The 26,900-nt window shown below is 44.0% G+C and overlaps 1 protein-coding gene across 2 annotated transcripts; it reads right to left on the bottom strand.

The window, feature by feature from the left end:
* Positions 1-8,397: 8,397 nt before the first annotated feature.
* On the bottom strand, positions 8,398-26,842 carry LOC132467127 (uncharacterized). 2 transcript variants are annotated; one of them, XM_060064227.1, is made up of 10 exons: positions 26,231-26,842; positions 15,706-16,068; positions 13,397-13,768; positions 12,943-13,005; positions 12,656-12,719; positions 12,529-12,572; positions 11,881-12,028; positions 11,522-11,635; positions 8,873-8,904; positions 8,398-8,604 (listed from the first exon to the last, which is right to left on the bottom strand). In XM_060064227.1, the coding sequence occupies exons 1-10, from the start codon at positions 26,648-26,650 to the stop codon at positions 8,581-8,583; spliced, it is 1,644 nt and encodes a 547-aa protein (XP_059920210.1). In that variant the 5' UTR covers positions 26,651-26,842; the 3' UTR covers positions 8,398-8,580. The 2 variants fall into 2 exon arrangements, with proteins under 2 accessions (XP_059920210.1, XP_059920209.1); XM_060064226.1 differs by having other exon boundaries at positions 12,952-13,005; positions 26,231-26,772.
* Positions 26,843-26,900: the final 58 nt, after the last annotated feature.

The raw sequence follows: 26,900 nt of genomic DNA, 5'->3' as shown, positions 1-26,900 counted from the left end.
TTAGTGGTCTGTGCAGCTTCAGGGGCCCAACCATGACTCTAAGCCAGGGGCCCCTCCTGTTGTTGATGTGAATGGATGGTCTGCTTGTTGTGGCCTGACAGGCCATTGTAGTTTGATCAACTGGAACTACAACTACCATACATATCATTCTACAATGTGATATCAACATATTACTATTGGCATGAAAATGATGAACATCTGAATAAGATTCAGGAACCTGTGTGACGTTTCCTCTGTTTCGTCCAATCTGAAATAGTTGACCTTGTGTAATGTCTTCCCGCCATACGTACAGGGCGCAGTGACATCATTTCCTTTGACGCTCATTAAATAGAATTGACCAACTTTACTTAATGGGTTGGATGGCGAAACAGTATGATTTGTTGTTCCTTGACCGATCTTCAGTTGTGAACAACCAAGCATACGCAAGCGTCTGGTAGCTGTGTTTTTTAACAATGAGTTGGCAATAGTAAATCAGAGTAAGTCTGAAAAACTGTTAGCCAAAAAAGAAAAGTGAGTAAAGGATGTAATGCTTGTTTGGAATGTGTTTGTTGCTCGGAAAACAGATTTTTTTTCAGTGAGTTTAATGTTGTCGTGCTGGGATCGCAGACTCAGAGGCACATGCATGGCCGGGATTCTAAACTGTTTATGTTTTGCTCAATTTCACCCAATAAACAGTTCATTCTTGACTACACAGACGCAGGGGAACACTCAAACACTCACAAGCACACTCTTACGTTCACACACACAAAGACTCACACACGCACGCACGCACGCACGCACGCACGCACGCACGCACGCACACACACACACACACACACACACACACACACACACACACACACACACACACACACACACACACACACACACACACACACACACACACACACACACACACACACACACAGTCATCTACTAATGGTGATGATGGCACTTCTCAGCCAGTGTTATTAAATTGAGCAATCAACAAATTTCCAGGAATCATAGAATAATGCACGGCTGTTTTTAGGATCTCCCAGACAATATGTGCAGAGTTAGGGTTAGGGTTACCTTTATGACTCCTGGAGCCTAGGTTGGTTAACCCCTAACCTGGTCCCTAATGACTGGTTACCATTCACTATGTAAAACTTTACGCTAGAGTACAATAAAATACGACACCTCACTTGTAATATATAACTGGTTAACCCTAACATATGAATAGAGTCTTAGTAAACTGGCTAGCCAGGATGCTGAGTAAACCCTCCTTACCCCCCCTGCCCCCCCCACACACACACACACAAACATCCGCACACAACCACACACACACACACACACACACTTGTGTATGTGTATGTGTGTGTATGTGTGTGTGATGTGTGTGTGTGTGTGTGTGTGACGTGTGTGTGTGTGTGTGTGTGTGTGTGTGTGTGTGTGTGTGTCTGTGTGTGTGTGTGTGTGTGTGTGTGTGTGTGTGTGTGTGTGTGTGTGTGTGTGTGTGTGTGTGTGTGTGTGTGTGTGTGTGTGTGTGTGTGTGTGTGTGTGTGTGGGTGAGAGAGAGAGAACATGTTAATTACAGGACTTCTCTCTACAGGTTTTGTGTCTATTGAGTAATCCTCAGCGATGTCTCATATCCGGCTCTTTAAGTATACTTCTCTAACTCTCTTTCCCTCTCTCTCTCTCTCTCTCTCTCTCTCTCTCTCTCTCTCTCTCTCTCTCTCTCTCTCTCTCTCTCCTTTTCTCTCTTGCTCTCTCTCTCTCTCTCTCTCTCTCCCTCTCTCTCTCTCTCTCTCTCTCTCTCTCCTTTTCTCTCTTGCTCTCTCTCTCTCTCTCTCTCTCTCTCTCTCTCTCTCTCTCTCTCTCTCTCTCTCTCTCTCTCTCTCTCTCTCTCTCTCTCTCTCTCTCTCTCTCTCTCTCTCTCTCCCTCATCTCTTTGTTTAGTAATGGAGTGCTGTGTGTAGAGTCCTGGGCTGGGTGACAGTTTGATGAGGTATTAGTGCATGTAATTTATCTGCAGCACACAGCCCCCCCCCCCCCCCCCCCCAGACTCTCTGTCTCTTGTGGGAAGGACATAATGTTGTCTCAGAGAGAGAGACAGAGGGCTGCACACTCACACATGCATAACAAACACAAACAAATACATAGAAACACACAAACATGATCGCACACACGTACACATGCACATACACACACTCACAGACACACATCACACACATGCACACACACACACACACACACACACATTCACACACCCATGCACGCACAAACCCACACACACACACACACAAACACTAATAAACACACACACGCTATGGAATAATTTGAGACACACAGCTGGTGACACATTGTCGGGTCATGTCATTGCTATATTGTTAGAATAACAGCAGACCGCTCAGGTCTGTAGACATAGCAACACAGAAGGTTACCTGTTAAACACTTACACCAGGTCTGACTGTAGAAGTTACATATTATTATTATTATTAGGTGGGTGTCCCACTTTTTAACAGCATGTAATTGCATGAATTTCCATGGTGCTTGTGTACGGAGCTATGTTACATCACCATGGCATCGCCCATGTGGGTCACCTGGTCTTAGAGGTGATTGAGGTTTGCATGAGTGACATGAAGAGTCTAAGTAAGGCGGGACTCCTGGTGTAAGGCAGGGCCTGGATTGGTGGAGAGGGGCTGGTGTCAGTGATGAATGGATTCGTTGACAGGGGAGTGTCGATTTTTCTACTGGCGGGTGTTTGTGAGTGCTTGTGTATGTGGGGATATGGGTCTGATGTGTGTGTGTGTGTGTGTGTCAGTGTGACTTTTTGTGTATGTGTGTCTATTGGTGTCAGTCGGAAAGTGTATGCGTGCATGTGAGTGAGAGAGAGAGTGACAGAGAGAGAGAGAGAGAGAGAGAGAAAGAGAGAATGTGAGTGTGTTTGTGTGTGTGTGTGTGTGTGTGTGTGTGTGTGTGTGTGTGTGTGTGTGTGTGTGTGTGTGTGTGTGTGTGTGTGTGTGTGTGTGTGTGTGTGTGTGTGTGTGTGTGTGTTTGTGTGTACAGGGGGTCTTGCCAGGGTCAGCAAGGGACACCGGGGTCTTGGCGATGAGAGAAAAGGGGGGGGGGGGGGGAGAGGTCGAAGAAAGCAAGGGAGGGAAAGAGAGAGAGAGGGGGAGAGACGGAGAGATGGGAGTGCCGATGGACAGTGAGAGGCGGCAGAGAGATGGAGGAGAGACAGGGAGTCCCGGGACAGAGGAAGATTAGGGGAGGAACCGAGGGTGCCCCGCACGACCTCTGACCCCTGCTGAGACTACATTTGTGTCAAATAAAGGAAGAGAGAGAGAGAGAGAGAGAGAGAGAGAGAGAGAGAGAGAGAGAGAGAGAGGAAGAGAGAGAGGAAGAGAAAGACAGAGAGAGAGATAAATAAATAGAAAGATTCAAGCTGTGCCTCTGGCTGAGGCTGCAGTCACACACAAAGGTCATGTAAGGTCCCTTCATCTCATCCTTAACTCTGAACTTTAAGCTTGAGTTTAAAACCCATAACTTTTATCCATTGTGTCTCAACTCGACATAAAGAACACACAATACGAGTTAATATATGAGCAGATAACTGGGTCAATAAAACCCTCAACCCACATCCGTTCCATCACTCTTGCGATCGCTTGAGAACAGTTTGTTGAAGAGAGATGTTTAATATGCATGATAATTATCCCATGTTGTTGCCAGTTATTCACTTTACACACTTAATAATAATAATAATAATGATGATAATATTAAAAATATTAATAATAATCTTATTCATAATATTATATTCATAATAATAAGTATAATAGCTGTATTTATAAAGAAACTTTTTAAAACGCAGTGTTTACAGAACAGTATTTATACTGTAAATAGATGCAGGATATACCAATAAGCACACTGGTGAATAGAAAATAAGTGAAAACTATTCGAGTCCTGCATTCGTTTTCACTTCTCTTTCATTTACAAAGTGTATAACAGTAATTATACAACGGGGGGCCTAAATCCAGCGATCTGATTGGTTCCTAATTGTTGTATAATGAGCGTATACATAACTGCTATGACGCCCGATCATTTTGTGAAAGTATCACTCCGCGCCTTGAGGTGGAAACCGTTACAACCGTTCTCTCGGAGGGACGCTAAAGTGTGTTGCATGGCAGCCAGGAGGGACTACTTTTTGGTAGTCTTTAATAAAACGGCTACTTTGACTTTCTTGGTTTCTTTTTAAATGTAGTGTGTCTATGACTTTCGTTTCACCATAACAGTAACCGTTGTATAAAAGCAATAGATCACTTCAGTCAGTGGCATGTGCGCATTATACCACTGTGAAGGGGGTCGCCGGCCCTCCGCTGCGCGTCGGGGCCGGACAACGCCCCTTAACAGTGGTATAATGAGCACATACCACAGCCTGGCGTGATCTATTGCTTAAATATATGAAGGTAACACTAATAAGCACACAGGTCAATAATAGAGAAGTGAAAACAATAAGAATCCTGCATTAGTACAGGAAAATAAAAAATATATATCTGATAACATCTGATCTGTTCAGTGACTCATTTGTGTGTGTGTGAATATTTGAATGTGTGTGTGTATGTTGTTTGTGTGTGTGCATGTGTGTGTGAGTTTGTGTGTGTGCGCGTCTTTCAGTGTGTGTGTGTGTGTGTGTGTGTGTGTGTATACGTGGATGTGTGTGCATGTTACTGTGTTTGTTTGTGTGTATGTGTGTGTGTGCGTGCCTGCGTGGATTTGTGTGTGTGTGTGTTTGTGTGTGTGCTTGTGTGTGTGTATGTGTGTGTGTGTGTGTGTGTGTGTGCTTGTGTATATGGGTGTCTGTGCATGAATGCGTGCGTACATGGAAGTTCCAGTGTGAAGGAGGGCCAAAACAGAAGATGCACGTTCACCTTTGGCTTGAGTCCCCAGCTGCCAGTTCCAGAACACCTGATATGAAACATGGAGAGGGAGCGCAATGAATGCCAGGAGAACCGTTTTGCATTATTGTCACATCTGCACTTGTTGGATAACTGAGAGATCAAATGTGTTTTTATGATCACTTAACCTAGTGTTTTAAGTTCACAGGTGACAGGAAAAGAGATAGGATTGCATGTAGCGTTTTCGCAGAGCCACAGGCTTAAAATATACAACCGTGGAAGTAGACAGCTCTTAATACAATGACACAGTCAAAACTCTCCAAAGCCCCCCTTCCAAAAAAACTTGAGGAGCAGTTATAAAGGAGAAGGCATCTGGCTCAGACCTTTATGTATGCCTGCCTCTGGTACAGGGTCCATTGATTCCCTGCTCCTTAACAAATACACCTGTATCCTAACGACCTCACCTTCTCTGAATGAAGGTGGGAGGTTGGGATGTGCGGGGGGGGAGCCAGGGGGAGTGCCCTGGGGAAGCCAAGGGCCTCATGGGTGTAGGCCCCTCAGGGCAGGCCATAGTGGCCCCCTGGTCGATAAAAGAGGTGAAAGGTAAACATTGACCCTGGTCTCAGAGAGTCTGGATCCATCTTTCAATGGAGAAACCGGGTAAACACTAGAGATCCCCAGATAGCGCTCTTTCACTGCTGATAGTGGTTATGAGTACCGCACATTAAGCTTCACCTGACGACCAGTATCGATCGCCTCTGTTGTGCTAGCAACAAAACATTGACCGTTGTCTTGATTACTTGGCAGCTTGATTAGGAAAAACAGGGTTGTTGTTTTTTCATTGAGTATCCAAATTTCCCAACTGGGTTTATAAATTCATTTAAAGATACTTTTGACTTATCAATGATTCTTCCTCATCCCTTTTCAAACCCTTTGGGTGGTTTACGATCATGTCTGCATGGTTTTCAATGTCAAACATTCACTCTCTTCCTCCGATAATTCCTCAATGTTTTTCCCTAATGATTCTCCAATAGTGGACAGACAGGGAATGTACCATTTTAAGGTAGCAATGCAGCACACAGGCCGTCCATTGTTGGTTGAACAGTGCGGGGCTTTCATGTGCAGGCGTATCGGTGACAGGGAGGGTGTGGGGGGACGAGGAGGAAGAGTGCTTTCAGGAGGCAGGGTTGTAAAAAAAACAAGACTTTTTTTTTTTCTTCAAATCAAACAAGGGAGGTAGGTAATACAAGATGGCCTCTGTGTTAATGGCTAACTGGATTGGTGCGCATGTAGACACACAATCTCGCCTCTCTACACCCACTCCTGCAAACATGTGTATGTAAACACCCATATGTACACACACATACACACACACACACACACCACACAGATACATGCATAAAGACATGCTCTTGAAACACAAAGGCAGGTTCAATTGCACCCACGCATATATGACAACAAATGGGCGCACAAACAGAGGTTTGCGTATCCAACCAAGCATATCCAACACATACACACGCATACACACACACACACACACACACACACACACACACACACACACACACACACACAAACACATACACACTAAAACACACCGATACAGAAGGGATCAGGGTCACCAGTGAGAGTCAGTGAAGTTAAATCTGTTAAATTTTTCAATTAGTTAGTTTTAACGACCCTCTGCTCGTTAAGACTTATCAGAGAGATAATTCACCAGTAAAACCTGTTTCCAGGTTTACCATGACTCAGTCCATAACATCATATCAGTGTGTTATCTATGTATCCATCTGTGCATCTATGTATATATTGTATTTATCCATCTGTCTGTCTATCTATTTATCCATCTGTGTATCTATATATCCATCCATTTATCAATTTGGGTATGTAGGTTTCAACTATTTATCCATATATGTAATTACCTTACCTTACCTTACCTTTATAAGAAGAAGTTTATATTTTTTTTAGCTGCCTACCCCTGAACCCACTGACTTTCCAAAGAACAGAGAGTAGGTAACACAGACCAGATATCAGAGAGTGGACACCAGTACGGCTCAAGCCCTGCGTAAAAGGTGACTAAACTTTACCTCATTAGAGTTTAAGGTTCACTTTATGGCTCTGCTCGTCCCCATGTTGTCACAGTCCCAACAAAAAAAAAAAAACAGGGACGCAAATACACACACATGTTGAAACACACGTGTATATATATGTGTGGGCGTGTTTGTTTTTGCTGTTTGTGTTGAACAAAGCATGGCGCTGTGGTTAGTGAGACCCTTAAGCCTCAAGGGCCAGTGTTATTTGGGTCGTCTCATAGCACTTTATTACAACTCTGACGTCTAAATAGGCCCAATCTATAGAAAACACAATCACCCACCCATCTACCCACACACACACGTATATATATGCACATACACACCTGGATGCATGTACATATTGTATCATACAATAAATCAGCCCCAAAATATATGTGCTCAGGATATTAAGTCTCCTCCCAGCTCATCCTGGTCATAAAGATCGGTTCAGCCTCGCACGATGGTGAGGAAGATGATGATGACGCAGACCTTTAGCGTGTTATGTTTTTGACTCTCTGGATTGATGCCTGTGAGTCCATTTCATCAAATCACAGGTTAATAAAAACATGATTGGTTATAAACTTATGTTAGAAGGGACTCCAGTGTTGCTTGTAAATTTCCATTCCTGGGATTTCCAAGCAACACTGGAGTCCCTTCTAACAGTTTATTGGTCCCTCTTGGTCTTTTCGAAGGTTTGAACCAATCCCTTCAGGTCATGGTGGAGCTGGAAGCCCCCTGGAGGGGAGTACATCAACGTTGAATCATCTTCTATTAAAATCTAAGGAACATACACGGATTATAAAATACAGCGGAAAATATCTTTGATTTGGAGACCCTCTGGAGTTTTTTTTGTTACCAGATTCTTTATAAAATATTGTATATGCAATGCTGGTTGTTCATTATGTAAAGGAAAGTAAGTGTAACTTTTTTCCAATTTTGGTCTCATGTCAAAACCTAACAACACAACCTATGCTTTTGATTGGATTACATTTAATTTGAATGTAATCCACGGATGATATGCAATTTGGTTCGGAGCCATCCGAGGGGCAAAATTAGGTCTCTGGCTCCACCTGTAGGTGAGAAACTACACTGCCTCGGTTTTTGGTTAAATGGGGAAAAAGGTGAGGTCCCTCAATCCTACACAATGGATTATTTAACTTTGATAATTGGGGGCCATATCTGAGGTTATTGTGTGTGTATTAAATATAAATACATGACATGAACGGAAAATTACTATGCAAGCAATGTTATTTGAATTGACATTCAGATGGATTGTTCGTGTTTTGTTTAAATCATTGTGAGCCTTCCAAAAGTTTGACAACACAATTGTAGCCAATGTTCTCGCATTTGATGACAGCAGGCCTACACTAATTACATAAAACATATCGTAATAACTGTGTAACAAGGGAGGTAACCTGTAATATTGTCTAATTAAAATGCTATTGCGTTGTGAGACAAAGACAGGTAAGATGGGTTGTTCAACGTCCACAAAATGTTATTTTATTTGCAAAAGTTGATTATATTGAACGGCTGACCTGTTAGTCAGGTCCGAACAAGTTTCCATGAGCTGATTGAATATTTTTGCTACTCAGAAAACAAATCACACAGCTAAACAAGGTTAAAGAAAGTTCTCTGGGTTGTGGTGGTGGTTGGCTTCACATTATAACGGCCTGGATGAACTGAGGAGAGAGGAGAAACAACATGATCCCTACTGAGCAAGTCAGGTGCAGTTTGTACAGCTATAACAACTACTACACTTTTAGGGTTTATGTACACTTTTAACAAATACGTTAAGGAAAAATACAACACAACAGATAGCTAAACCATTAGGTGAATAATATGCAGTTATTATCTTTTTACATGTGGACAAGGTGAAGGAAGGGCTGTAGTGTGTGGCAACGGGTCAACACAAGTGTGGGGGAGGCTGTTGGATCCCTGTAAACATACCTGATTGAAAGTGAAGCTGGGCTGGTAGTGCTCTGCAAGAGAACAGAGGATAAGTTTACCCCTTCACACTTCACACAATAATAGCAAACACATCAGGGGGAGTTTCCCTTTCGTGATTTCGTCGTCCTTCGACGTGACCACATCGTCACAAACTCGCAATAAAAAAAACACACATGTTCCCCGAAAAAACGGGGAACATAGGACCTTTTTTTTTAAAAAGGGTCCTATGTTCCCCGAGCGGAGAACATTGGACCCGGGGAACATAGGACCCGGGGAACAAAGGGATGACCCCGATCTCGGTTAGCAGGCATGTATCGCGCCTATTTTACACGCGTCACACTTCCGCCCAGGCCAGAGCCTTTTTGTTGCGATCTCTGAAATGAAAAAGGCTTGGATCGTACAACACCGTATTAGCCGCGATTAATTTTTCAGTCTACATTTTGTACAGTCAGACGGAACCAAAAAAGTAGGTAGGAACCAAAGTGCCGGTGTCAGTGTTCCCTGGTATCCACGCAAGAAAAGAGCGTAAATTTTCCGATTGGCTGTCAGTGTTTGGCCGCTGAAACGCGTCATAGTAATTTGCATGAAGTTCAGCCGTCTTCAACTAGCCTCAATGGCGTTACCAGCGAATATTCCGTGTATTGGATGCGTTTTATTAAAACAAATCCAATACCACGGAATGCCCAGCAGGCGCAATTTCGCAACCAAAAACCGTGGTCACCGCCGATATATTACTCAGACTAATGTTAGATTTAAAAAGCAAAGATAGAGACATGTAAGAAGTCAACAACAACATCATTTATTGCAGCAATTAAAAATTCCAAAAATACAAGCGCAGCCGAAATGTACCGATACGTCACAAGGCATATAATAAAATCGAATGATTCCATTGGTCTTATGTGGGAGGTCGCTTTCGAGTTGCACTTGCTGTCATCCTCGGATTTTATTTCAACCATCGTGGTTAAAATGTCCTCAAATTGACCAATGACAGAAGACATAGGCTACTGTAGACTAGACATGCATCATGCTGAGACCAGCGGGTGTTCTGCAGACGTTTTTTGTTGCGATTGTTTGCATTAAGCACTGTAGGTGCTTCGGTGAGGCTGTGATAAGGTTCACTATTTATTGGACCGTGTCTACTCTAAACAGTAACGAACATCACTGACCATTTAATCGCGTTTGTAGTCTACACTCAGACGTGAACTCATTATTGCATTATTCATTCATAAAAAAATTAAAACATTCGGGAGTATGCAATAATACAAATTATTCTAAAGAGGTCAGAGACTCCGTGTGCAGCCCCGCCGTCTCCAGTGAACCAAGAAAGCCTGCGCCGTGATGAACAGGGGATTTGACCCCCTCGGTTTTACACAGGAAACTGGAGATAAGAAGGTGAAATCGCCGGGTGTGCCAAGCTACGACCGAACTGGTTTGGCAGTGTAAAAAGACCTATAGCCTACTTCATCCTGCCCAACAATATGGGCAGGATCTAGACCAAACGCTCCTAATCGGGTCAGCAGTAGCCGTGTGTCAATGGTAGCCTCTGCGTTTGAATTATGGAACGTTGCATTTTCTACAATTATTCTAGAGAGCATGCGCGCCAATCAATGAAACCTTATTTCCTGCTACATTCCTGCGTCTCCCCCTGCGTCATAGCCCGTTTCAGCACCATGTCAGTGGACAGGTACAATCCTACGAACGTCGTGAGTGCAGCGAATGCGCGTTCATGTTCAGAGGAGTTTCGGGAAACGCTCCAAAGAAATGTACGATGGTTCGCAAGATCCATAGTGAGAATGATCGTACGAGCGAAGATCCATCGTTATCGGGAAACTGGACCCTGCAACCAATCAGAGTAACGTAACGGCAGCCATCTTGTTTATGAAAATGCCTAAATGGCCCTCCCATAGGGCACACCTCTAAACCTGACCCATATTAGGTAAGCGGTTGTGATTGGCTCGACCCGGACCGGGTCCGTTTGAAACCTGTCTGAACGACCGAAAGGAAGGACGCATACGGCAGAGAAAAGTTTGCAGATTAGTGGTGGATTTAATGATTCGTTTCCGTGACCCAGTTCGCGTGATTCAGTTCGCCAAGAGGAGTCGTTCGCGAATCGTTCGTTCATTCGTTCAGTCGAGTTTCCGGTAGCACTAACTCCACTGAGTCTGATTGACTCAGCTGAGAACCGTGCAATGGCGTCCATTGGACTCCTCCCAGTTCAGTCGAGTTTCCGGTGAATCGATTCCCCGGAAACTCGGTGGAGGGGTCGTTCGCGAATCATCCTAGTTTCCGGTAGCGGTAGATTGCATCATGGAATGCACGCCTTTGCACGGTTCTCAGCTGAGTCAGTCAGACTCAGTGGAGTTAGTGCTACCGGAAACTCGTTCTTTCGTTCAGTCGAGTTTCCGGTGAATCGAATGGTGAACGAGACGAACGAACGAACGAACGAACGAGAGAGACGAACCGATTCGGTTCGTTCGCACTAAAGACTCGTTCATTCGAACCGGTTCGCGAACGAACGAGCCAACACTATTGCAGATTAGTTCCTAGCATAGCAATGTACCATATTTATATACAAAATTAATTAACTGTTCTCTCTGTTCTCAAACACAATTCATTATTTCACAGCATACGAGACCACATTGTGGCTACCTTTTAGAAGGAGCAGTTTAGTAACCACCTCCATGTAGTTGTCATACATGAGGGCTCCCTTGGAGCCGTAGCGGCGCCACAGAGCCTGGAAGGTCTGCTCATCTACGGCCAGATCTGAAGGACACGTTTAGAACAGTTAGCATGCAACACAAGGGGCTGTACGGTAATACAGAACATCAGTTTATTACTAGTACATAAGCCCTACATCTTGGTTGCACGTTGGGTGTGTGTTTTTCTTATTAAAAGCATGTGTTAAACTTACAATGAGTAAGAATCTGAAATTCCTACTCATTACTGGCCCCTTTCATTGGTAAGTTTACTGCAACCTGCAACCTGTATTATTAAAATAGTCTAATGACCTTTGGCTGCCAGAGTATTATTGAATTGGGCTGAAGAGATGAATCCTAGGTTGGCCTCGGAGCTCTCAGCGAACTCCTTCTTGGTGCCAAGTACATATTTGCTGAGGTTGGAATACTCCAGTATATCAAGGTAGCCAGATTTATCTTTCTTTGGGTTGGTTAAAGCATGTGTACACCAATTTGATTATACACACAAACACACACCGTCTCTCACACATCCATGGGTGCACACTGCACAAGCACACACATTCTCTCTCTCTCTCTCTCTCTCTCTCTCTCTCTCTCTCTCTCTCTCTCTCTCTCTCTCTCTCTCTCTCTCTCTCTCTCTCTCTCTCTCTCTCTCTCTCTCTCTCTCTCTCTCTCTCACACGTACACACACTGACAGTTCTCAGTCACTCAGGGAAATGAATCAGAGAGGTAATATCATACGACTTGTAGGCATATGAATAGTATATAATAGGATCACATACTTAAACAGTATTTCTATATCCTACCTCTGAACATAAAACATTGTATTCCGGCAAAGAAATATCATAATCATATATCTAAAAAATTTACAGTTTGGAATGAAAACATGATACAATAAGTACTAAGTAGAAAGGTATTTATCTGCCTATAACTTAACAATAAATGTACATTCAAGGATACATCTTTGAAGGTCACCAGGAGGTGGGCTGTGTCGAGACTCAGAGCTGTAAGGGAGAACAGGGATTGTTATAGTGACCCCAGGAGGATTATGGGGGACTCTTTCCTGATGAGGGAAGAGAGAGCTCACACTGGCCATGTAGAGCTGACCCCTCCTCCTCCAGCTTGGCCAGCACCTCCTCAGCATTCAGCCTCTGGTGGTAAAACACAGAGACTTCTGTTGAAGTTTGATAGACCACACACATTTGTGTTTGTATACATTGTGGAATGTGTGTCATTAATGGCTGGTTTAAGCAGCCTTGCTTGGCCCGGGTCGGCTTGATTGGCCCCTGGGGCTGGGCGAGGCTGCACCCCTGTGGATCATTAACTAATCAGGGCAAACGGGTTAAACACAGAGAGAGAGAGGCAGCTCATGACAGTATTCACCACCCGCTCAGCAGTGTCTATCAGTGTCCTGGATGTAGGGCTCTGCTCCTCAACCTGAAAAAGAGAAAGCAACCAGATTTAGACATCATTGAGGCCCATGGCTGTTTTTGTTAAAGCTCTACTGTTATTTTCTTAATGAGCACAACCCTGACAAAAGTATGCCGTCTTCAGCTGAACCTGACCAAACAGAGCTTTGGTCCAGACTCTTTATATGGCTACCTCCAAGGTGAAACAAGTTTCCTAGCTCTATATTTGAGCTGAGAATCTTTCCCTAACCTCAAAAGGAATCTGGGGACCTGTCTCAGTTATAAGTACCTTTGGATGAAACTGTCTGCCTGATGACTAAATGCAAATGGATGGTTTACATCTACATCTATGCGGATGGTTGCGGTGCAGTCGCCCCTTTGATTGAGCAATATGTTTACAGTAGTAGTTTAACACTTACGTAACCACAGGACTCCATAGTGAAATTTTCACACTGAAGTGTTATCGGCAATTGAAGGCCAAATTTCTTCATTAGCGGTGTGCAGCCGTCGCGTGCTAGCTCACAGGTAGATAGGCAGGGGGGCCGCGGCCGTCCGTCAACACACTCAGGGGTGTACACAGAGCACAGAAAGCTCCTCAGATGGGCAGAGCATTCAGTTTTGACCAAAGAATCAAATTGATGCATCTCCCGGCCTGCATCCTCCTGGGTGCTGTGGCCCAGAAGGTTTGGATACACTGTTTGATTATATGATACTTCCTTGCACATCGGAACATTGATGGCCTCACATGTTGGCTCTGGCTTTGGCCCTGGCTCTGCTCCCAGATCCACAGGCTGCCAGAGAGAAAAAAACATTATAGAACAGAACAAACAAAGGGTGCCATAAACACTTTTCAGGGTTTTGTCCCCACCTACTATGTTACTTTTCAACCATTCAGTGGAGCCTTTTACATTTTATACTAGACATTGACATTTAATTAGTCTGCTGTTAACACTGCCCATATTCCACCACAGATGGAGAACCCATCTGTTCGGACTTGATTTTGGCCCATAATTTTTTTATCTTATCTTCATTGATGAATACACTTATTTCACTTTGGACAAAGGCGTCAGCAAAGTTGCAAACTTTGAGGCCACCGTAGGTAATGTGGGTGGTCCTGAATGACTTATGGTTCCGGATTCATTATTGTTGCGGCTATTTAAGCGTCCGGACGTCTGCCTGGCACCAAGTTGGGTAGCCGTGCCGGATGGTGTTTGTTTCAGTGCTAGGGAGATTGCAGGGTTGACGGTGGGAGAGCAACGTGAGGGGTACGGCTGGTGGGACTCGAGGTAGGCTACATTGCCAGATCCAAGTTGTAGCCCGTGCTTATTTATGCGACTAAACAGTTGTCTATTCCCCCTTCCCCTAGATCTCGCCACTGGTGCTTTGTTTTGGGTCGTTCTATTTGATTTCCTTTTCTTTTGTGTTTGTTCCTTTTGTCTTTATTTTCTCAAACACTAACCCTGTTTCACCGCTACAGGGGGTTATAGGGCTCCCCATACCACCTATGTGCTGTTCTTTTATTTTGCTTTGTTTGTGTGTATTTTATAGGCCTGGGCGTGTAAAGGGTGAGTAGCCTAGCGAGCTAGCTCCCCCCTCCTGTTCACGGTTGTCGCCACTTGCCAGCCATCTCCTTGGATGACACCTGTTATGACTTGTAACTAAACATAATTGTTTGGGGGAAACTCATCTCTCCGTCTCATTGGCGAAACTGCGTATTTGGGGAACCCAGGTTTAATTTTACACTAAAAACACACTCATTAGTGAGTCCTTGAACATAACATTTTCAAGATGGCGTTGACATCGTTAGTTGCAGCTAAACTCCTTTCCACACCCCGGTTACATAAGTTTGAGAGACATAATATATGTAAAGACTGCTTCCAGTGAAGCACTTATACTCTGTGAAGCTGCGTTTGGATGGCCCTTCTGCGGGCCTCAGACTTTGTCTTCGTGGACACACGCCTTCTTGGGTATTTCATTATGTGTCTATTTTATCTCTCGCGGATGGGGGCTTGTGTCTTTCTATCTAGCCTGGATGGGGGCTTGTGTCTTTTTATCTAGCCTGGATGGGGGCTTGTGTCTTTCTATTTAGCCTGGATGGGAGCTTGTGTCTTTCTATCCAGTCTGGATGATGGGAGTTTGCCTCTTTTTTTCTGAGAGTTGTATTTTGTGCATCTGGGGTGTATCTCCTTATCCCAACATAGCAGCCCATATATAGGACCCCAAGTCGGATATCAAAACCGGGTCCCTAGCGTTTCCCCTTAAGGGTTAGCACTCTAGCAGGTAGAGCAGGGCAACAGGAGAAAAGTATTGGGTACAAGACTGTGCAGCATAACGCGAATCGTACAAGAACTACAATTCCCTTGGTGCACTTCAATCTTACCCTTCTATAGGTTCTGATGATAACCCTAGGTAAATTTAGACAGTGGTGTCTACTGGTTTCTACAAAGGTGATTTCTTTAGTCAATATAAAGTACTGCCTCAATAGTGCTACAGTGCTTTCTAATACGTATATTTCCACAGGCTACAATAGAGTCGCTGTGATGCTTGTTGATAATTTAATGGCGCCAGGAGCTATTCTTCTGTGTCATTGTAGTCCCTGAGTGAATAACAAATGTTCATAATCCCTCGCAATCTCAACAAGTCTTCCTCTGAATTTGAGCAAGGGTACGGGCTATTATATGTGTATTGCTGTACAAAACAGAACAGTAGTTTAACCACAAACACTTACATCACGTTTCTCCATGGTGAATTTTTCACACCGGAGACTTTCCGGCCATTGAAAACCAAATTTATTCATCAGCGTTTCGCAGCCAGCCCGAGCTAGCTCACAGGTAGCTCGGCACGGGGGCCGCGGCCGTCCGTTAACACACTCGGGGGCGAACAAAGAGCACAGAAAGCTCCTCAGATGTGCAGAGCATTCAACTTTGACTAAAGGATAAAATACATGCATCTGAAGGCCTGCATCCTCCTGGTTAGTGTGGCCCAGAAGGTTTGGATACACCGTTTGATTATACGATTCTTCTTTACACATCGGGATATTGATGGCCTCACATGTTGGCTCTGGATTTGGCTGTGCTCCCAGATCCAAAGGCTGCCAGAGAGGAAAACAAACATTTTAGAGAAAAACTGAACAAACCAAGGGTGCAATACAAACTTCATGTTTTGTCCCCACCTCCAACAGACTATATAAGTTTTAAACCATTCAGTGGACCCTTGTACAGTTTATACTGGACAGTGGACATCGACATTTTAGACTGCTGTTAACATGCACTTGTTTGACGTCTTGTACTTTGTACTCTGTTGTCCGTCCAACATGTCTTTGATTCACAATAATCTTGTCCCACACAGACTCTTATCACTTAACGAGAGTCCCACATCAGACTCTTGTTGTACAGTGCATTTAAATACCCCTCCCTCTACTTATTTCCATTGTCTTGTGAATTTTGCATTTGTGTTTCCCGAAAAGCGGTATCGAATTGTGACTCTTAAACCGTGGCTCTGACCACGGTACCCTGTCTCGAAGAAAGCCAACCACCAGCTTAGCTTACTATGTGCTCTCTATAGTACTGCAAAAGTTACTGATGGTAATTCCAGCTCTGAAACAATGATGAATACGCTAGTCCAGCCTTAGCAATGCAACGAGCAAACAGCACGGAGAGAGTGAGTTATCACCTAAACTAAAAACAGTTATCTCTTAGGCAAATTGCTAATCCTCCTGACAAATAATCGCAACATCACACAAGCTGTGTGTGCAGCTTTGGTTTTCAGAACCAATTTAAACTTTGGTGTGGGTCTTCCCATTATTAATTTTAACCTAATAATAAATCAGAAACAATGTCCTCCTCCCTAGCGGTTACGTAACTCACGGTGGCTGCCATCGTGAAGCAAACCAAGTCACGCCCGTAAGCTTATATCTAGTTTATGGATTTGTGACCCTCACAGCGGGCAGAACTTGTCATCAAGTTAGCGACAACAAAGCTCAACCATTTAGAGGGTTGATATGATTGTCATTTGAAATAAGTCACATTGAATTACTACAACTGCAACCAGCAAAATTCTTATGTGCTGACAAAGGGGGTTCTTTCATTTAACCCTTCACGTTACAATACAAATTGAATAGGCCTCTTTGAAGGGTTTATATTCTTTGAAAAAAATATGTTGATGTTGATTGTAAAACAATAACCCTAACCACATTTCACTGAGATATGTGGTGCAAAAGTGTGAGCGTGGGGCATGTGTAATTTGTGAGAAAGAAATGCATTGATACTCTTAGAGAGCGGTTCAAACTGAAAATTGAGGGGATTAGTAAATGAGAGGGGATGAGTAAAATAGGAATTTGTGCACCTGCAATGCATAATTTGAGACGGTGTGTTACTGTGTTGTTTTTTAAAGGATTTTTCTCTGTGACTTCAAATTTACTTATATATAAATTGAAATCATAAATCTAAATGCTAAATCTTGTATCTAAATCTATATCCTAAATACATGCAGCAGATAGTTATCATACTATGGGGTCAGAACAGTCATTAATAATGAATGCACAGAGAAGGATTCACAAATGTATTTTGTGATTTATATATAAATGACTTCTCACAAATACATTTCATACACACACAAATGGATATCGGTATGTATAAATCTAAAATAAATCCATAAACAAAAATAAGTTTCACAAACACAATTCTGATCCACACATAAACGTGTCGTGTTTTAAATATGTAGTATAAATCAATATAATGAATTTAATTTTTTTTTGCAATTTTCATCAAAGAAATATTTGGATGTTGTTACATTTATATACAAACTGTTCAACTTGAATTTATAAGATGCTTTTCATTTGTGAACTTGTTTGCATTTGTCTGAACTGGTCTGTATTTATGTGGTTTTTGACACTCCTGACGTGGCTGGATTCACAAATGCATTTTTTTCAACAAGGAACTCTGTAGCCAATCAGATGCCTCCCTCGGTTTCAACTGGGTTCTTGGATTGTCGGTGCCGTTAAAGTAGTAAACGATTAATAATGCTACTTTAACGGCACAGACAATCCAAAAACCCAGTTGAAACTAGATGGGAAAAGTGTGTAGTTCAAAACATGACAGCTTTTACTTTCTTGCCACCTACAGAGTTTGTTATGTACGATTGGCTGAAAACGAGGGAGGCAACATAAGAGTTGACACTATGCCTCCAGGAAGCAGCCCTTACCAGGAACCGGTGCTTTACCAAGCACACAGGCACTACCCCATGTACAGCACTGACAGGTAAAAAGTGTGATCTAGCCAGGATGCATAAATTCGGGTCAGTGTGCTATGCCTACCAGCAAGACAGCTAGATTCTAGGTGTGAAAGAGGACTTTTTGTAGGACATGACAAGGGAAGTCCCGCCTATCTAGTTTACTATCCCGTTAAAGGGAAGTGCAGAAGCAAAGACTAGTAAAGTTTGTAACCAAGACAACCAGTGAAAACGAGACTGAGCCACAGGAGCTAGGACTAGACCCCAAAGTAGATTGTTACAAGAGAGTAGGGACTCCACAGCCTAGTGTACTTAGCACAGATGTACAGACTGACGGTCCACAGTCAGCACCAGATGATGATGGCGAGAAGCTCCCTAGGGTGACGTCACATGCCTCAGACAGTGGGAGATGTCCCACCAGAGAGCGTCAACCCCTGGGGTATCTGAGAGATTATACTCTGGAAGATACTGATGATGACAGTACACTCACTAATGTAGATTATTACTACAGAGCAGTCTGTGATGTCCTTTAAAGAGGCCATGAAATCAACTGAGAAAGGAAAGTGGAAGAAAGTGATGGACGAGGAGATGAAGTCCCTAGAGGACAACCAGACCTTTACCCTGACTAAGATCCTAGAGGGCAGGAAGACAGTGGGAGGAAGATGGGTATACTCGATCAAGGGTGACATTGACTGACACGATCAGTACAAAGCTAGGTTTGTAGCAAAAGGATACAGTCAGAGAGCAGGGATAGATTATGGCGAGACGTTCTCACCAAGGACCAATCTTACAAGTATACATGTAGTAATGCAGAAGGCAGCCCAAGACGATTTGATCTTGCATCAAATGGATGTGAAAACAGCCTATCTGCACGCCCCCATTGATCGAGATATTTACATGGAACAACCTGGAGGTAACGAAAAAGAGGGAGAGAAGCTAGTGTGTAAAGTAGAGAAGTCAATTTACGGCCTGAAGCAGTCGGGGCGTAATTGGAATGAGATGCTCCACACATGTCTAGAAGATGACCACTTCACTCAGAACCCCGACAGACCACTGCCTCTACCCACAATAGTCTAAAGAGACAGGGAAGGTTATAGTAGTTATCTGGGTGGATCATCTTGTCATCGCAGCCAGCAACAACGAGAGTCTAGAGAAAGTGAAAAACATGCTTTCTACCAGATTTAAGATGAAGGACCTAAGTAGGTTGTAGTACTTTCTGGGCATCGACTTCAGCAACTCTGACGGCTGTGTAAAAGGGTCACAAAAGAGGTATGTTGAAAAGATGCTGCTAACGTTTCGACATGCAGGAGTGTAGAATTGGAGAAACACCATGTGAAGAAGTACAGGGAGGCTGTCGGAAGTCTAATTTCCTTGACCACCTGTACCCGTCCTGACCTATGTTTTGTGGTGATCAAGTTATCACAGCATTTTGCTGACCCTACAGATGAACATTTGGTTACGGTGAAACATGTTTTTCATCATCTCAGAGGTACTGCAGACAAACAGCTCTGCTTCAGAAAGAGCAGCGAGAGTCTAGGCCTACGGGCATATAGTGACGCAGACTGGGCTGCGGACACTAGTGGCAGACGAGCACCACCGGGTATTATATGAGTATGGGTAAAGACAGCTCCTTAGTCTCTTAGAAAACCAAGAAGCAACCCACGATTGCACTGTCCACATGCAAAGCCGAGTACATGGCTCTAGCTCTAACAATACAGGAGTGTATTTATTTGGGGCAACTACTGGGTGGTATAGATACCTCTGTGTTAAAGGAAACTGTTGTTAATGAGGACAACCAAGGGACAATTGCGCTTGTTAGGAACCCTGTGTGTTGACAAAGATGTAAGCATGTGGACATTAAATATCACTTCATTAGGTCTATCATAAGGGAAGATATGATTGCAGATGTTATGACAAAGCCCGCCTCCAGACTTAAGCTGAGGAAATTTGCAGGCGTCATGATTGGAGTGTAAAATGTTAGACCATGCATTGTTTTGTTTTGTTTATTTATGTAAAAGTTGTACAGTTTACACGTCTTTCATAAGTTAAGTGGGAGTGTTGAGACTGGATAAGTGTATGAATGCATGTAACGGTATTTGTTCAGGAGTTGCTGTTGTGTCTTGTGTCATGAGCCACGTGTGACTGATGACACCACTACCTTATAAGGGGGATTTTACCATCCTCTCCCTCGCTGTAGGCCTACCTGACTCTAAAGGTACGGCCACACCAACCGCGTTACTCGCGTTTGGGGCGTCGAAAATCGGCATTTTTGCATAGGGAACCATTTGTAAAGGCACGTAGACGCGTTACAAGCTTTGAAGCGTTGCATTACTGTGTGTTCACACCAAACGCGACGGGGCGACAGGATCCCATACAAAGTGAACGTATAGGTGCGTATCAGGCGAATTTTTCGCGAGAGAAAACCGGCGACAAGTTTTGATTTATCGCGCCACACTTTCGCCGTGCACAGGCGAGCGCGTTCATGAGGATTTGTGGCGCGACAAATTCGCTCGAGTTGAAATATTTGAACTTTGACGCAGATTTCGCGTGATGACAGCCAATCAGCGTTCAACAGCGTGGCCACTGAGTGACATGTGTAACCTAACAGCCAATCAGCGTTCAACCGTCAAACTCAGTGCAGTGCCGTCCGGGGTGAACTGCAGCATGGAGGAGAAAGTGAATGTTGCCGTTTGCGACTCCCGGAGCTCTATATATAATATAATATTTGTATGCATAATATCACGGCCAAAAGCTCTGTGCGCCTCCAGATGGCCGTAGCGCGGGGAGCTCTCATAGGGATTGGGCTTCTCGGGGTTTGTTTACCGGCGTTGCTATGTTTCCGGTCTTGTGTGTTCCAACGGTTTATTAGGTAGGCCTATCTAATAAATCTCTGTCTATTCAATACTTCATTCACTGCCTCTTCCGTGGTCATTACAATATTATGAATATACTGCGTCGGGTCCTCCGACGTCTCTCCCTCTTACACAAAAGGTAAAGACAAGCAATGGTGGTTACCTTGTTGTGGCGCGACAAATTCGACAAAAATTGCACAGCGACAGATTATGATGTGTGGCGCGACAAAACTTCGGCGACAACGCAAACGGGAGAAAATTTTGCGTTTAGGGGCGTTAGACGTGGCAGACGCACGTAATTACGCACGTAAACGCAGTAACGCGGCCAACGCACCAACGCCCGGAGTTCAAAAAATTGAACTTTCAACGCTCCAACGCGTGATGCTTAGCCGCGATAGCCAATCACCTTGGAGCTTGACCCGACGTCACTGGCAGAGAGTAGTGACGCTTGCACAGAAGCATACGGCCGACATCTTTCCTTATTCTGGGTGGAAATAGTAACATAGTTACGCCATTAAATGCGTTTATGTAAACATTTTTAGCGAGAAATGTGCATTTTACTTTCATAATGTTCACTCAGTGAATGTGAAGGATGTTTGGTTTGATAGTTATGACGAAGAGGGAACGCTTCATTCACTTGCATGGACAGCGTCTCTGGTTGCTAAGCAACCTCAACGTCTTGGCGGACTATATCTCTGCTGATCAACACTACGAATGCTGGAAACACACCAGACACACCATGTGAAGTTATTTAACCCGATTATTGTTATTTATATCCGAGATTATTTAATCTAACCCAATCTAGGCTCTATCATGCACCCAAACACGGCGGCGTTTGGGTTTCCTACCTCAGACTCCTAAATCCAGCGCAGCCACAGGCGCGTTAGTCGCGTTGAACCATTTTTGTGACACACAATGATCAAGCGTCAAGTTAGGCACGTTACACGCGTTATCCAACGCGAGTAACGCGTTTTGTGTGGCCGTAGCTACGGCCACACCAAACGCGTTACTCGCATGTTTACATAAACGCATTTAATGGCGTAACTATGTTACTATTTCCACCCAGAATAAAGAAAGATGTCGGCCGTATGCTTCTGTGCAAGCGTCACTACTCTCTGCCAGTGACGTCGGGTCAAGCTCCACGCTGATTGGCTATCGCGGCTAAGCATCACGCGGTGGAGCGTTGAAAGTTAAATTTTTTGAACTCCGGGCGTTGGTGCGTTGGTGCGTGTAACGCGTCTACGCGCCTATACCAATGGTTCCCTATGCAAAAATGCTGATTTTCGACGCCCCAAACGCGAGTGAAGGCCTAAACACACCAGCGCCGAAGCGTCGCGTCAAAAAGTCTGCCCCCATTATGGTACGGCCACACCAACCGCGTTACTCGCGTTGGATAACGCGAGTAACGCGCCTAACCTGACGCTTGATCAGTGTGTGGTGGTTCAACGCTTCCAACGCGTCAACGGGCCAACGCAGCTAGATGAGTCAGTCCATGTCCATGCAAGTGAACGGAGCGTTCCCTCATCGTCATAACTATCAAACCAAACATCCTTCACATTCATCGAGCGAACATTATGAAAGTAAAATGCAAATTTCTCGCTAAAAATGTTTCCATAAACGCATTTAATGGCGTAACTATGTTACTATTTCCACCCAGAATAAAGAAAGATGTCGGCCGTGGCTGCGCTGGAGTCCGAGGTAGGAAACCCAAACGCTGCCGTGTTTGGGTGCATGATAGAGTTTAGATCGGGTTAGATTAAATAATCTCAGATATAAATAACAATAATCGGGTTAAATAACTTCACATGGTGTGTCTGGTGTGTTTCCAGCATTCGTAGTGTTGATCAGCAGATATAGTCCGCCAAGACGTTGAGGTTGCTTAGCAACTAGAGACTCTGTCCATGCAAGTGAACGGAGCGTTCCCTCTTCGTCATAACTATCAAACCAAACATCCTTCATATTCACCGAGCGAACATTATGAAAGTAAAATGCACATTTCTCGCTAAAAATGTTTCCATAAACACATTTAATGGCGTTACTATGTTACTATTTCCACCCAGAATAAAGAAAGATGTCGGCCGTATGCTTCTGTGCAAGCTCACTACTCTCTGCCAGTGACGTCGGGTCAAGCTCCACGCTGATTGGCTATCGCGGCTAAGCGTCACGCGTTGGAGCGTTGAAAGTTCAATTTTCTGAACTCCGGGCGTTGCTGTGTTGGGCGCGTTACGCTACATGCCCACTGCACCGTTAGTCAACGGACGTGGGAAGGCGTGGCTGACTGATGGGGGAGTAGTCTTTGCAGAGGCATCCGTCAGCCAATCAAATCGCTTCGCCGGGTTCTTCCCGCTTCTTCCTGCTTGTTGCGAGGCAAGATTACCCGATTTCCCGCTTTCCAGTATCGTCAGAGCCCGAGTCGCGTCACAGTGCTTACATTTGCATACGTGATCTGATTGGATGACGGATCCGTCGCTGCCGAAAAAGTTGAACATTTTTCAACTTCTTGACGGAGCCGAAGAATCCAACGGAACGGTCGGATCCACAATGCATTGCGCGTCCGTCCCCATTCAAAGTCAATGGGGATCAGTCAACGGAAAGAGGTAGTGGGCACGAGGCGTTACTGCGTTTACGTGCGTAATTACGTGCAACTGCCGCGTCCAACGCCCCTAACGCAACGCAACGCCTAATGCGAGTAACGCGGTTGGTGTGGCCGTACCGGATTTACTAGCCCACACCGGCGCTGACCAGCCGCGCGGCAGCGTTCCGCGCCGAGCCGCCCAACTAGTCTTCGAGCCAATGTTCTATTCCCTATTCCCTGAAAAAGCCCTTTTTAAAAGCTGGTTTGTACATCCCGGGTCCCGTAGGCCCCTCCATATCTACTCCTCACCACTGGATGTCGCCCTCTTTCGTTTGTGAGAAACAATTACGAGAATGGACGATGAGAGACTGGTCGTCGAGGTGGAAAAATATGTTGAATTGTATTACCAAAGTTCCCGTCATTACAAAGAGAACTCCAAAAAGGACATTGCCTGGCGAGCCATAGCTCTGGAGATTAGCTCTTCAGGTGGAAATCAACAATGGTGGACTAAGCACCCAAACCATTAACCATAATGCCCACGAAATCAAGTCACACCATGTAGAAACCAGATTACTTGTAATATATATATTTTTATTTAAGGCAAGGCAACTTCATTTATATAGCACTTTTCATGCATGAAGCAGACTCAAAGTGCTTCACATAGAAACATTCTCATACAATAAAATAGATAAGTAAAAGAAAACACAGGCAAAGTTCAAAAATGCATTGTCATGTATTAACTGTCTCTCTGGTATCAGATCATGTATTAACTGTCTCTCTGGATTTAAGGAAAAATAACATTTAGTGTCTCGAGCCCTCAAATAAAATACACTGGCTACTGAATCCAGCACAGCAATAACATCACTGTATTTATCCCGAGGGATAAAAAAAAAGTATATATATATATATTTATATATGCAAAAGAGTATACCAGAGAGGGATAATAACTAGATTATAGGTCATCATGACTAGGCTACTCCATACGGTTCTGCCATTGCACACTTCTTAGTGGCGAATTGAAATATTGGCGTGCCTCTCAGGATCTCCACGATGCTTCTGGACCAGTTTGTGGTATACCTCCTGTTCTTGTCTCCGTTCATTGATGGGGTGCACCCAAACCATTCGTCTTCTCCTTGCCCGCCTACGATCAACCCTCCTGCTCCTACGGCGCAGCAGAAGAAGCGCAGCCACCCTCTGTCTGGCGACAATTGTTCTGTTGAAATAAAAAAAACTCAATAAAATATAAAATAGCTTGTGTTCAATTAAAATTGATAACTACTGGCTGCATATATGTAAATGTGTGGCTATGTTAAGGTTATATAGATGGATAGATAGATACAGTGCCGCCGCTCCCATAACGCGCACTACGCGTAGGGCCTCAAGTCCTGAGGGGCCCCCCAAAAAACAAAAACAAAAAAAATCGTACTTGTATACTTCTGGTTTTAAGTTTGTATTTATGGATAACTATTTAATTTAAAAGATTTTGGACATTCCAATACTTGTGTGTACTGTATGTATATTTTGGCTGTTCTGTGAACTGTGTTTACAAAGTAGATTTAACTTTTGAGTTTTAATAAAATGTTAAACTGGCAGAAACCAATTCTTTTTTTCGGGGGGGGGGGCCCATAAAGGAGTTATGCTTAGGGCCCCAAAATAGCTAGCAGCGGCACTGGATAGATAGCTACTTTATTGGTCCCAATGGGGACCAATAAAGCCGTAGCTCAATACAATAAATACACACAATATCAATTGGCCTTAAAAGGTGACTGCACTAAAAAGGCTTAATGGAAGGTCCTGCAATTATTGAGATTGTTAATGCAGTAGATGAATAATTGCAAAATATAAAATAAATAAGAAATGACAAGTGCCTTGTCAAGTGCCCTACAAACTATAAGTTGATCTGCTGCTTGGAAACATACTTTCACTGCGCAGATTATACATTTTTCAAATTATTCAGCCAAAAAGATGGAAAATAAATAAACTACAATACAATAGGCTACTCACCCATTGCGTTTCGTCTCTTTGTTGCGGTTGATTGACAGGTGACTTCCTGTTTTTATACTGCAGCGCGACCGTCGCACCGCTTCCAGTTGGTGCTATAGGGGCGGCTTTTGACGCGCGTGAAATGCGCGTCGGCGGCGGTGTGTGAAGGCCTTCACGCGGTTGGTGTGGCCGTACCTTAATGGAGAGCAGCTTGTAGTGCACATTTTCCCCAATAAACAATGTCACGCTATTGATGGCTGAAGAAACAAACGTCTGAACGTCTTTAGTTTAGATAAACAATACTTAATATTGATGGATATTATTTTGGATTCAGATTGAGGATTTAGATTTAGCCTTTAGATATAAAGATGTACACGATTTAGCTTGAGTTTTAATATTTACATTTTAGATTTAGAAATAAGAGTTGGATTTATATAATGAATATAGATTTAGTTTTAAGATCGACCTATATTTCTAATTTTCTTTGATAAATCATATCACGTTAAGAACGTTTTTGAGCATTAGGCCTAAAAGTTTACAAACGGCACCGCATACAATACTTTCTAGTCTCTATTGCAAATTAAAAGAGAGGCAAAGATAAACACTGTGTTCACCTTCACACAGGCGGTGTGACGGTGATTGATAGTTGGTAAAGCTGAGCATCTGATCCGCGGCGGCCAGGGGATATCTCGCTCTCTCGCCACCTGCTCGCAGTCCTTCTGTACCCTCGTGCAGAGCGCACGGCACGGCGTGGTGTAGTCTCCGGTTTGCGGGTCCCCTTGTGGCGCGACCACACGACACATCAACTCGGCTGTATAGGGCGAACATTGCGTGTCGATGAGCCGTTTCATCAATTCAGCGCCGCCGTCCTTCATGTACATGCGCATCCCGCGGGGATTGTGGCACGTTATGTTGTAGCTCACATTTCGACAAAAGTCGATTTTCAGAGGCTTGCAGTGCTCTCCGCTTGCTGCCACAGAAGAACTCAGTCCCAGAACCAAGATGGTCCACAGTTCCACCATGACGCTAAACATTTCAGATAATTATCAACTTTCGGGAGATTTTGGAGTAGCCTGTCTGCGCATTGAATACAGCGGGCGATACAGTTCGAATGGGGGCTCAAATATAGGTATTTCGTTTCGTTACGCAAACTAAATATCTAGGGGATAACACTGTCCTACCAGCCAATCCGGGGAGGGAACGCGCAATCGATTTAGAATACGACTCTTGGACTGCATTCCAATGTTTGGGTTACATAAGTGTGGACAAAACGTAGAATAAAAA

The sequence above is a fragment of the Gadus macrocephalus genome, chromosome 11 (assembly GCF_031168955.1).
Source record: "Gadus macrocephalus chromosome 11, ASM3116895v1".
NCBI lineage: Eukaryota > Metazoa > Chordata > Actinopteri > Gadiformes > Gadidae > Gadus > Gadus macrocephalus.
The sequence above is the reverse complement of the archived record's forward strand: the minus strand, read 5'-3'. Positions and strand labels throughout refer to the sequence as shown.